A 13632-nucleotide genomic window follows, 5' to 3' on the forward strand; every position below is an offset into this window, starting at 1 on the left:
GGGAGCTGTGTTATCCCACGCCGATATGGCTTCCTATCACGTGGCCTCAGCCTCTCCACAGCTGGAACGTACTGGTAATCCTCCGGCTCACACCACTCTAGGCTTGGATCAGGATCGAACACTAAGTTCCCCAACCCCTCATCCTCCGAGAGGTCCTCCTCGTCCCCCTCCTCCTCCTGGTCCTCCCCACCCCCCTCCTCCTCCTGGTCCTCCCCACCCACCTCCTCCTCCTGGTCCTCCCCACCCCCGTGGTGCTCCTGGTCCTTGTCCTCGTCATCATCATCGGCTGCGGGAGGGGGGCTAGGACTAGGAGTGAGTACCCGCGTCGCATTCTTCCTACGCGGCCGCCCTGTGGGAGCGACGGGAGGGGGCTAGGAGGGGGTAGTAGCTCGGCCCCGCCTCGAAGTCCCTACACCTACCAAGTCCTTGAGCTTCTTTTTAAGACCGCCACCCCTTTTTTTTGGCGGCATGCTTCAATCACTCGCAAACACAAATGAAGAGAGTGGTTTATTAGTACGCAATATTGTAAAGAGATAAATATTAGTGAAAGCAACAGAAATATAAGTAGATGAACATTAATGAAAGCAACAAATAATGCAAAAGGATGAACATTAATTAATTAGTGGAAGCAACAAATAGCTACCATAGAGTTCTCTCAAACATAGCACGGAGTTCTTACAAATAACCTAGCTAGACAATCTCTATTACACGGAGTTATTACAAATAGGCTAGCCTCACAATTACTACTACATAGATCGGTAGCCTCGTGTCGCCATCCGTGATTGGACCGCGTGTCTCCTCATCGTCATCGGGCTCGGCGAACCAATAATCATCAATGAAACCTGGAGGTGGTCCATCCGCATCGAGGTCAATCCTCGCTTTGAACGCCTCGAGCAAACTCAGGTCTTCCGGGGCACGGACATCCTCGGCTTCATCTTCTCGCATTGTCTCCATCCATGCCCGCGTCTTCTTGTTCATCGTCTACGACCATGTCATCGATAGTCGGCAAGCCGATTGTGAAATGGCCGGGGAGCCCTTCTTCCTGATAAAACTCGACACTCCTTGCTGAGGGGTCTACGCGGCGGTAATCGTCCTGATAAACCACGACGCCGGAGCTGCAGAACCATGCATCATAAACCCTAACCCTAACCCTAAACCCTAAACCTATACCTAACCATAAATACTTACCCTTTAACCTAAACCCTAGCCCCTAAACCCTAGCCCTAACCATACACCTAACCCTAACCAGTAGATCAGGCACACCGTCGATCGTGTGATAATGGCTCGAGCTGCGGGTGTATGTGCCAAAGGGTCCCAATCTTGGTTCTCCATGTGTATATGTCCTAAACAAACCTAAAAGAATGAAAAAGTACATTGGTGCACCCTCGCGCGGAGAAATCTAGGGGGGTAGACCCGCCGGGGCACGCGTTCCGCTGTTTTGGGGGGAGGAGGGGGATAACGACCGCCGGAGCACCGGAACCCCACCAAACCTTCCATGTGGACCTATGATATGTGTCAAAGTGTGGTGCAAGGTCTAATGGTGCAAAAGTAGCTCCCCTAAACCCTAAACCCTAAGCCGGGAGGCTTCGAGCCCTAAACCCCTCTAAAACCCTAAACCACGACGCGGAGCTGCGAGAACCATGCATCATAAACCCTAACCCTAACCCTAAACCCTAAACCTATACCTAACCATAAATACTTACCTTTAACCTAAACCCTAGCCCTAGCCCCTAGACCCTAGCCCTAACCCTACACCTAACCCTAACCGGTAGATCGAGCACACCGTCGATCGTGTGATAATGGCTCTAGACTGCGGGTATATGTGCGAAAGGGTCCCAATCTTGGTTCTCCATGTGTATATGTACTAAACAAACCTAAAAGAATGAAAAGTTACATTGGTGCACCCTCGCGCGGAGAAATCTAGGGGGTAGACCCGACGGGGCACGCGTTCCGTTGTTTTGGGGGAGGAGGGGGATAACGACCGCCGGAGCACCGGAACCCCACCAAACCTTGCATGTGGACCTATGATATGTGTCAAAGTGTGGAGCAAGGTCTAATGGTGCAAAAGTAGCTCCCCTAAACCCTAAACCCTAAGCCGGGGAGGCTTCGAGCCCTAAACCCCTCTAAAACCCTAAACCACGACGCGGAGCTGCGAGAACCATGCATCATAAACCCTAACCCTAACCCTAAACCCTAAACCTATACCTAACCATAAATACTTACCCTTTAACCTAAACCCTAGCCCTAGCCCCTAAACCCTAGCCCTAACCCTACACCTAACCCTAACCAGTAGATCAGGCACACCGTCGATCGTGTGATAATGGCTCGAGCTGCGGGTATATGTGCCAAAGGGTCCCAATCTTGGTTCTCCATGTGTATATGTACTAAAAAAACCTAGAAGAATGAAAAATTACATTGGTGCACCCTCGCGCGGAGAAATCTAGGGGGGTAGACCCGCCGGGGCACGCGTTCCGCTGTTTTGGGGGGAGGAGGGGGATAACGACCTCCGGAGCACTGGAACCCCACCAAACCTTGCATGTGGACCTATGATATGTGTCAAAGTGTGGATCAAGGTCTAATGGTGCAAAAGTAGCTCCCCTAAACCCTAAACCCTAAACTGGGGAGGCTTCGAGCCCTAAACCCCTCTAAAACCCTAAACCACGACGCCGGAGCTGCGAGAACCATGCATCATAAACCCTAACCCTAACCCTAAACCCTAAACCTATACCTAACCATAAATACTTACCCTTTAACCTAAACCCTAGCCCTAGCCCCTAAACCCTAGCCCTAACCCTACACCTAACCCTAACCAGTAGATCAGGCACACCGTCGATCGTGTGATAATGGCTCGAGCTGCGGGTGTATGTGCCAAAGGGTCCCAATCTTGGTTCTCCATGTGTATATGTCCTAAAAAAACCTAAAAGAATGAAAAAGTACATTGGTGCACCCTCGCGCGGAGAAATCTAGGGGGTAGACCCGCCGGGGCACGCGTTCCGTCGTTTTGGGGGGAGGAGGGGGATAACGACCGCCGGAGCACCGGAACCCCACCAAACCTTCCATGTGGACCTATGATATGTGTCAAAGTGTGGTGCAAGGTCTAATGGTGCAAAAGTAGCTCCCCTTAACCCTAAACCCTAAACTGGGGAGGCTTCGAGCCCTAAACCCCTCTAAAACCCTAAACCACGACGCCGGAGCTGCAGAACCATGCATCATAAACCCTAACCCTAACCCTAAACCCTAAACCTATACCTAACCATAAATACTTACCTTTAACCTAAACCCTAGCCCTAGCCCCTAGACCCTAGCCCTAACCCTACACCTAACCCTAACCGAGTAGATCGAGCACACCGTCGATCGTGTGATAATGGCTCTAGCTGCGGGTATATGTGCCAAAGGGTCCCAATCTTGGTTCTCCATGTGTATATGTACTAAAAAAACCTAAAAGAATTAAAAGTTACATTGGTGCACCCTCGCGCGGAGAAATCTAGGGGGGTATACCCGACGGGGCACGCGTTCCGCTGTTTTGGGGGGAGGAGGGGGATAACGACCGCCGGAGCACCGGAACCCCACCAAACCTTGCATGTGGACCTATGATATGTGTCAAAGTGTGGAGCAAGGTCTAATGGTGCAAAAGTAGCTACTCTAAACCCTAAACCCTAAACTGGGGAGGCTTCGAGCCCTAAACCCCTCTAAAACCCTAAACCACGACGCCGGAGCTACGAGAACCATGCATCATAAACCCTAACCCTAACCCTAAACCCTAAACCTATACCTAACCATAAATACTTACCCTTTAACCTAAACCCTAGCCCTAGCCCCTAAACCCTAGCCCTAACCCTACACCTAACCCTAACCGATGAGATCGGGCACATCGTCGATCGTGTGATAATGGCTCGAGTCTGCGGGTATATGTGCCAAAGGGTCCCAATCTTGGTTCTCCATGTGTATATGTACTAAACAAACCTAGAAGAATGAAAAGTTACATTGGTGCACCCTCGCGCGGAGAAATCTAGGGGGGTAGACCCGCCGGGGCACGCGTTCCGCTGTTTTGGGGGGAGGAGGGGGATAACGACCGCCGGAGCACCGGAACCCCACCAAACCTTGCATGTGGACCTATGATATGTGTCAAAGTGTGGATCAAGGTCTAATGGTGCAAAAGTAGCTCCCCTAAACCCTAAACCCTAAACTGGGGAGGCTTCGAGCCCTAAACCCCTCTAAAACCCTAAACCACGACGCCGGAGCTGCAGAACCATGCATCATAAACCCTAACCCTAACCCTAAACCCTAAACCTATACCTAACCATAAATACTTACCCTTTAACCTAAACCCTAGCCCTAGCCCCTAAACCCTAGCCCTAACCCTACACCTAACCCTAACCGATAGATCAGGCACACCGTCGATCGTGTGATAATGGCTCGAGCTGCGGGTGTATGTGCCAAAGGGTCCCAATCTTGGTTCTCCATGTGTATATGTCCTAAAAAAACCTAAAAGAATGAAAAAGTACATTGGTGCACCCTCGCGCGGAGAAATCTAGGGGGGTAGACCCGCCGGGGCACGCGTTCCGCTGTTTTGGGGGGAGGAGGGGGATAACGACCGCCGGAGCACCGGAACCCCACCAAACCTTCCATGTGGACCTATGATATGTGTCAAAGTGTGGTGCAAGGTCTAATGGTGCAAAAGTAGCTCCCCTTAACCCTAAACCCTAAACTGGGGAGGCTTCGAGCCCTAAACCCCTCTAAAACCCTAAACCACGACGCCGGAGCTGCAGAACCATGCATCATAAACCCTAACCCTAACCCTAAACCCTAAACCTATACCTAACCATAAATACTTACCTTTAACCTAAACCCTAGCCCTAGCCCCTAGACCCTAGCCCTAACCCTACACCTAACCCTAACCAGTAGATCAGGCACACCGTCGATCGTGTGATAATGGCTCTAGCTGCGGGTATATGTGCCAAAGGGTCCCAATCTTGGTTCTCCATGTGTATATGTACTAAAAAAACCTAAAAGAATGAAAAGTTACATTGGTGCACCCTCGCGGAGAAATCTAGGGGGTATACCCGACGGGGCACGCGTTCCATTGTTTTGGGGGGAGGAGGGGGATAACGACCGCCGGAGCACCGGAACCCCACCAAACCTTGCATGTGGACCTATGATATGTGTCAAAGTGTGGAGCAAGGTCTAATGGTGCAAAAGTAGCTACTCTAAACCCTAAACCCTAAACTGGGGAGGCTTCGAGCCCTAAACCCCTCTAAAACCCTAAACCACGACGCCGGAGCTGCAGAACCATGCATCATAAACCCTAACCCTAACCCTAAACCCTAAACCTATACCTAACCATAAATACTTACCTTTTAACCTAAACCCTAGCCCTAGCCCCTAAACCCTAGCCCTAACCCTACACCTAACCCTAACCAGTAGATCAGGCACATCGTCGATCGTGTGATAATGGCTCGAGCTGCGGGTATATGTGCCAAAGGGTCCCAATCTTGGTTCTCCATGTGTATATGTACTAAACAAACCTAAAAGAATGAAAAGTTACATTGGTGCACCCTCGCGCGGAGAAATCTAGGGGGGTAGACCCGCCGGGGCACGCGTTCCGCTGTTTTGGGGGGAGGAGGGGGATAACGACCGCCGGAGCACCGGAACCCCACCAAACCTTGCATGTGGACCTATGATATGTGTCAAAGTGTGGATCAAGGTCTAATGGTGCAAAAGTAGCTCCCCTAAACCCTAAACCCTAAGCCGGGGAGGCTTCGAGCCCTAAACCCCTCTAAAACCCTAAACCACGACGCGGAGCCTGCAGAACCATGCATCATAAACCCTAACCCTAACCCTAAACCCTAAACCTATACCTAACCATAAATACTTACCCTTTAACCTAAACCCTAGCCCTAGCCCCTAAACCCTAGCCCTAACCCTACACCTAACCCTAACCGAGTAGATCGAGCACACCGTCGATCGTGTGATAATGGCTCGAGCTGCGGGTGTATGTGCCAAAGGGTCCCAATCTTGGTTCTCCATGTGTATATGTCCTAAACAAACCTAAAAGAATGAAAAAGTACATTGGTGCACCCTCGCGCGGAGAAATCTAGGGGGGTAGACCCGCCGGGGCACGCGTTCCGCTGTTTTGGGGGGAGGAGGGGGATAACGACCGCCGGAGCACCGGAACCCCACCAAACGTTCCATGTGGACCTATGATATGTGTCAAAGTGTGGTGCAAGGTCTAATGGTGCAAAAGTAGCTCCCCTAAACCCTAAACCCTAAACTGGGGAGGCTTCGAGCCCTAAACCCCTCTAAAACCCTAAACCACGACGCGGAGCTACGAGAACCATGCATCATAAACCCTAACCCTAACCCTAAACCCTAAACCTATACCTAACCATAAATACTTACCTTTAACCTAAACCCTAGCCCTAGCCCCTAAACCCTAGCCCTAACCCTACACCTAACCCTAACCAGTAGATCAGGCACACCGTCGATCGTGTGATAATGGCTCTAGCTGCGGGTATATGTGCGAAAGGGTCCCAATCTTGGTTCTCCATGTGTATATGTACTAAACAAACCTAAAAGAATGAAAAGTTACATTGGTGCACCCTCGCGCGGAGAAATCTAGGGGGGTAGACCCGACGGGGCACGCGTTCCGCTGTTTTGGGGGGAGGAGGGGGATAACGACCGCCGGAGCACCGGAACCCCACCAAACCTTGCATGTGGACCTATGATATGTGTCAAAGTGTGGAGCAAGGTCTAATGGTGCAAAAGTAGCTCCCCTAAACCCTAAACCCTAAACCGGGGAGGCTTCGAGCCCTAAACCCCTCTAAAACCCTAAACCACGACGCCGGAGCTGCAGAACCATGCATCATAAACCCTAACCCTAACCCTAAACCCTAAACCTATACCTAACCATAAATACTTACCCTTTAACCTAAACCCTAGCCCTAGCCCTAACCCTACACCTAACCCTAACCAGTAGATCAGGCACATCGTCGATCGTGTGATAATGGCTCGAGCTGCGGGTATATGTGCCAAAGGGTCCCAATCTTGGTTCTCCATGTGTATATGTACTAAACAAACCTAAAAGAATGAAAAGTTACATTGGTGCACCCTCGCGCGGAGAAATCTAGGGGGTAGACCCGCCGGGGCACGCGTTCCGCTGTTTTGGGGGGAGGAGGGGGATAACGACCGCCGGAGCACCGGAACCCCACCAAACCTTGCATGTGGACCTATGATATGTGTCAAAGTGTGATGCAAGGTGTGATTCACCAAATGGTGCATGGCATGGATCCCCGGTCTGACATTCCTCACCTTCGGGCGATAACACTTAACAGATTCCTGGACGTGTACGCTGAAGTGTCCCGCCGCGGGTATATCGGGGGCTAGACTGTGCCAAAGGGTGCCACACATGGTTTTCCATATGTCCATGGACTAAACAAACCTAAACCTATAAAAAGGTATATTGGTGGAACCTCGCGCGGAGAAATCTAGGGGGTAGACCATCCGGGGCCCACAGACAGCCGTTTTTAGGGGGGAATGACCCCCGGAGCACCGAAATGCCACCAAAACTTGCAACTGGACCTAAAACCTAACCCTAACAAACCTAAAAGAATGAAAAAGTACATTGTGCACCCTCGCGCGGAGAAATCTACGGGGGTAGACCCGCCGTCCCGCTCGTTTTGGGGGAAGGAGGGGACGGCCGCCGGAGCACCGGAACCCTGATATATGTGGGGGATGAGCATGGAGACTAATTTTGTATTGCACATTGTCTTAAGTAACACTAATAAATAGTCATCAAAAAGTAAAACTAATAAAAAAAATATAAGTATTAGATGAAATAAAATAGAAAGAAAAACAAATAAAATGAATGATGGCGCACGGCAAAGAAGTAGTCGCACGGCAAAGGCGGCTTTGCCGTGCACTTAGCCTGGCCTCACGGCAAAGGGAGGCCCACGGCAACGTCCCAGTCCCTTTGCCGAGCACGTTTTCTTTGCCGTGAGGCTCTTATGCTCTTTGCCGTGCTTGCTTCTTTGCCGTGGGCTTTCGAGGGACTTTGCCGTGCGATGATACTTTGCCGTGCGGCGCTGCTGACTTTGCCGTGCACCTACTCTTTGCCGTGCGCCGCTCTAAGACTTTGCCGTGCTTTTATGCTTTGCCGTGCGTACAACTCGCGGCGCACGGCAAAGATTTCTTTGCCGTGCAGCACCTCACGGCAATGATGTGCTGCACGGCAACGCCTGTTTTTCCCGTAGTGTATACTGTGTGTTTGTATGTTAAAATCTTTTGCTCGCAGCCGGCAGACGATTTCTATAGGCATCTCGATTGGCAACCGACGGCTTCGAGCTGTAAATGGTGTACCGGCCCAGTATACAGCTGCTGTTGGAGGTGTTGTAACTAAAATACATGTGAATGTGGAGCCGATCACAAGAACGTCCACTTGCTTACCCTAGAGGGAGCCAAAGAGGGGCTATCCATGTGCCTTGCCGATCTCCTCCACTACTACGACCCCCGCGCCGCCTTTAGGATGACATCTGCCCAATGATAAAAATGCATGCACACACGAGAACATTAATAAACGTGGAGTAGCAACTTGATTATGGGCATGCCAAATTATTTAGGAGGATTATAAAATTTCTATGTGTCTTTCCCACGTGTGAAACATGTGGTTCCTAGGATAGAGTATAATCGTGTGGGAGTTTTTGTCCAAGGATTTGTTCGCACTATGCTTAACAGAAACAATATATCCCTCAAATCTTTGACAAATCTTTGTTTTTTTTTTTCATTTCGGCAATCAAACAATACAAAATTTGAATCGACATGATATTAATTTTTCTAGTTTCGCAGCGTTGAAAATTTCGTGTGCATCCTAGTTTTTTTCATCTATATATTTATATGTTTTCTTTAATCATGGGAATCAAAGATGCGGAAGTCTCTTTAATATAGGATAAGAGTAGAGTACACCACCAACAGCCGATAATAGAGTGGGATCCGCTGATAGGGGAACTTATGATCATGCACCAGCACCAGGTTGCTCTATATATGGAGAATGTACCTATGTGGCTATGTCATATCTAAGCTTTTTTCGTGGCTCAAGTCTCTAACTCTGTATATCCATCGTGATCATGTCGTCCTATTTGGAGACCAAGGCCATGGACAATAATGGTGAGAAGAAGCAGCAGCAGCTAGTTTGTGTGACTGGAGCAGGAGGCTTCATTGGGTCATGGGTGGTGAAGGAGCTCCTCCTCCATGGCTACCGTGTGAGGGGAACAGCCAGAGACCCCGGTAAGTTGGTGAATCCATCCGTCCGTCTGTTTTAAGATTCAGTAGAGAAATACTGATGTAAGTGAAGTACATGTGAATGTGAAGCTGATAGCAAGAACGCCCACTTGCTTGCCCTGGAGGGAGCCAAAGAGGGGTTATCCCTGTGCGGCGCTGATCTCATCGACTGCGACGACCTCCGCGCCGCCTTCAGCGGATGCCACGGCGTCTTCCATGTGGCCTCCCCAACCATCAATGACGACCCGGTGAGTTGATCAAAGCTTGAACACGCACTCTGCATATATACACGCATGGAAACATATCCTCATTTGTGGGTGCATGCAATTCGTTGCAGGAGCTCATGCTGGCTGCCGTCGAGGGAACTAGGAACGTGATGAACGCTGCGGCAGACATGGGCGTGCGGCGCGTGGTGTTCACCTCATCCTACGGCGCTGTGCACATGGACCCCAACCGGAGCCCAGACACGGTGATGGACGAGACGTGTTGGAGCGACTATGACTTCTGCAAACAAACTGGGGTATGAATGGAGCTCGATCCACTCTCGTTTGCACCATGAGTCCATGAAACACCTATCTTTGTTTGATTTGTAAGCCTAACAATCCTTGATCGGTGTACAGAACTTTTACTGCTGTGCGAAGATGATGGCAGAGAAGACGGCGACGGAGGAGGCGGCCAGGCGTGGGCTGGAGCTGGCGGTGGTGGTGCCGTCCATGACGATCGGTCCAGCGCTTCAGCAGGCAATGAACATGAGCATCGCCCACATCGCACGCTACATGATGGGCACCAAGAAGGTGAGCCCCAATGCCGTTGCCGCCTACACCGACGTCCGCGACGTCGCCCGCGCGCACCTGCTCGTCTACGAGCGTCGCCACGATGCACCGAGCAGCCGCTACCTCTGCATCGGCGCCGTGCTCCACCGTTCCCGCTTGGTGCAACTTCTCGGGGACCTCTTCCCGAACTACCACGTCACGGCCAAGTACGTGATCATGTTCAACGCCCAAATTTGGATTCTGTTCATCTGTCCGTTCGAAAGATGTCTAACAAATGTTTCATGCATGTATGGTGTGGCAGGTGCGAAGACGACGGCAAGCCAATGGCCAGGCCGTACAGGTTCTCCAACCAGAGGCTCAGGGACCTGGGACTGGAGTTCACTCCTATTAGGGAGAGTCTGTACGAGACGGTGATGTCCCTGAAGCAAAAGGGACACCTGTGTCTGCCTGTTCCGGTGCCAAAGCGCGCACGGCTATGATTTATGAACCAAAATACATATGCACCGGATCGACGACGACTGTTGATACCGTCCACTTTTTCGAAATATACTTGTATGCATTAGCCCTATACCAGCATCTTGTGCACAGTTCAAAATGATGATCAAATGTCTGATAAATAAAGTCATGTTGGTATACGAGCAAAAGATATACTCCATCTATATTGCATCAAGATAAACGGCCAGCAGCTGCGTGCTACCGGAATGGAGGGCGGCAGCGCTCGCCGGGGCGGAGCGATGGGGCGGCGCGGTGCTCCATGGGGACGAGCTGGTGTCGGTGCGCTCTGTTGGGGACGAGATTTAGGTGAAGCAGGTTAGAGTAAAGCGGGGGAGGGAGGGAGGGAGGGAGGGGGGGAGGGAGGGAGGGAGGGAGAGAGGGAGAGAGAGAGAGAGAGGACGATGGGGAGCCTCGCATGGGGCAAACCAGCAGCATAGTCGGAGGGCACAGTCGGAGACAAGAGAGAAGGCGCTAGCGTCGGGGTGAAAGAGAGTGGTAGGAACAAGAGAGGCGGGTGAGGAAGAAGAGAGAAGGGTTTGTGTGAGAGAGAGGATAAGGAAGAAGAGAGAGAGGTAGGTGAGATGATGTGGATGGATAAGGGATGGGTGGATGCGGGTAGATGGCTGTTTCAAAAATATCTGTGGCACACAACTACTTACGGTGGGCCACGGGTTAGTCTATCTAAATTTCATAAAACAATCGCGAACCTCCGTAGGCCATTGAATTCGGCGTAACTTTAGGTTAGATAATTTTTCATATAAACACTTCTTCATCCAATGTCGTAGTATTCAAAATCTAAGGCAAATTTACCAAAATATAAAATGTTTTTGAAAAATATGTCAAAATTCATGTTAGTTGTGTTTCCTAAAACCTAGATTGCGTAACATACTATATCTCAAAGCATTTTAAATTTGAAACTTCTATTATTTTATTTTATTTTATTCAAAACTGAAAAGGTGATCCAAGCGGGGAGGGGTGGGAGGGGCACCAACTGACAAGGGATTAACTTGTCAATGCCTACAAGTAGTAGACTAGGGTTTCGTTGGATGTAGAGGGCAATTAGATCTTGAAGGTTTCAGCCAAAAAGTACTCGACGACGTAAAAGCTAGGGTTTGAGAAACAATGATTCGATCATTTCTTTGTCCCTCGACTCCCCCTTATATATGAGGTGGAGCCGAGGGATTCGTGATACACAAGTTTACAGAGTCCGAGAGGGTTTCTGACCCGTCCCGCAAGATTACAAATTACACTTCCTATTACAACTCTATCTTTCCATAATAACATCTTGGGCTTCCGAATCTTCTTATTCTTCGGGTCATGGGCCTTGAATAAATTCCGGGTACCATCTTCAGCAGGTCCATTATGGATGCCTATGTCAGTAGCCCCCGAGATTTTGTTTGAATCGTAGAGTCAAGGAAAATCTCCACTTTTATATTTATTCAATAACCTTGAACTTTACCACATATCTTTGCATATAAATTGCTATATTGTACAGGGATAATGGTAGTTGGGGCTAGTTCATCTGACGGATCAGGTACTAGTTAACTGCTCTAGTGGCAATCCGCAAAAACCTACTTCAAGATCACGTCCCTGGACATGATCTCGGGATACTGGTGTAAACTTTGACAGGTGCCGCTTAAGGTCTTACCATTCTGTCGAGTCCCAGTCATATTTATCGGGTACCTAACGCGTCCGTTAGGATTTTTCTTCGTATCTGTTGATACGGATAAAAGTAGCAAATCGACGTCAGAGACGGCGCCACGCCACATAGAACGGATCTGGGGTCTTACCTTCGCAAAGTTTTGCGGCATTCAGAAATTATTCGCAACTTTGGCGTTCTGAGAATATATTGTCGAGTGCTTATTCGGCGTTTGATCATAGGCTCCCGTAATTTCTATATTATCATACTCGAATTTTACTTTTTTCCACAGTAGCCCCCGAGCATTTGGGCAAAAACTTGTATTTGATCAAAGGCTCCCGAAGTAATAGATAAATTTTCATGCCGCCAATCTTCTTATTTCATTCTTGTCGAGATTTTTCCCTTGGTCAAAGTGATCTCAGTACTGTCAATAGCCACAACCTTTGTATCCAAGAAACTCAAGTACTGTTGTCTCTGCCTTGTGGGTCCAGATTCCCTACCATGTTGACACGTTGTGCAAGTGGGGGACACACGTCCTCCGCTTTTCCTGGCGCACGTACTGTAACGCCTATTCTGTTCCATTGAAGTAAAAATACCTTTTTACCCTTCAATTACCAGTTCCTTGTCCACCGCACGATTTCTCCATCCAACGGTACGTCGATTCAGCACACCTTTATTTAAGATCATCATCTTCCTCCTTCCCCACTTTCGCTTGCGCCGCTCCTCTGCTCTCATCTGCCCAAATCCTTCCTTGCGCCCCATAGTTCTTTGAGCTCCGCCACGCTCGCGCTGTGCGATTTTACCATTGTTAATGCCACCGCGCAAACTCACCAGGCACAGTACTCCTGAATCCTTGATGGCTGCCGCAGATCTGGGAAGCATGGAGTGGGAGAGATCCAAAATCTCCGCCCAAGACATCAACCTGCTGAAGAAACTAGGGATCAGCAAGAAGCCAGACGCATTGCGCTTCCCCAGCGAAGAAAGCTACCCAACCCCTCCAATGGAGTATCGGGTTAGTTTTGTTGATCATCTCATCCGCGGCCTCTCTGCCCCCATTCACACTTTCCTTCGAGGGTTGCTTTTCATGTATGGATTGCAACTCCACCACCTCACTCCCAACTCCATACTCCACATCTCGATCTTTATCACCCTCTGCGAGTCCTTCCTTGGAGTCCAGCCTAAATGGGCTTTATGGAAGCGTCTCTTTTTTTGTCGCCACAATGGCTCTGCCAACGTCGCCTATAACATAGGTGGCGTCGTTATCTGCGTCCGCCCTGATGTCGAGAACTTCGATGTCAAATTCCCTGATTCAGTTCAAGGGTGGCGCAAAAAATGGTTATACATCCACGAGGAGAACCATGGGTCTGTCGAAGACAACATTCCTCCTTTTGATGGTGCCGAAAGAATCTGTCGCCTCCGATCCTGGGATGCAGAGGCTACCGCCGAAGAAAA

The 13632-nt window shown here is 49.8% G+C and overlaps 1 protein-coding gene across 1 annotated transcript; it reads left to right on the plus strand.

Annotated features, from left to right (window-relative positions):
* Positions 1–9119: 9119 nt before the first annotated feature.
* Positions 9120–10525, plus strand: LOC124688791 (cinnamoyl-CoA reductase 1-like). The gene is made up of 5 exons (XM_047222423.1): positions 9120–9279; positions 9364–9521; positions 9611–9793; positions 9894–10252; positions 10348–10525. The coding sequence occupies exons 1-5, from the start codon at positions 9120–9122 to the stop codon at positions 10523–10525; spliced, it is 1038 nt and encodes a 345-aa protein (XP_047078379.1).
* Positions 10526–13632: the final 3107 nt, after the last annotated feature.

Source organism: Lolium rigidum, chromosome 2 (genome assembly GCF_022539505.1).
Source record: "Lolium rigidum isolate FL_2022 chromosome 2, APGP_CSIRO_Lrig_0.1, whole genome shotgun sequence".
In the NCBI taxonomy this organism is placed as follows: Eukaryota; Viridiplantae; Streptophyta; class Magnoliopsida; order Poales; family Poaceae; genus Lolium; species Lolium rigidum.

Bases quoted from the DNA above. Each gene is read 5' to 3' on its own strand.
- LOC124688791 (XM_047222423.1), top strand. From the start codon at position 9,120: ATGTCGTCCTATTTGGAGACCAAGGCCATGGACAATAATGGTGAGAAG. The intron at 9,280-9,363 runs GTAAGTTGGTGA...GTGAATGTGAAG, and splicing joins GGGAACAGCCAGAGACCCCG to CTGATAGCAAGAACGCCCAC. The intron at 9,522-9,610 runs GTGAGTTGATCA...AATTCGTTGCAG, and splicing joins CAACCATCAATGACGACCCG to GAGCTCATGCTGGCTGCCGT.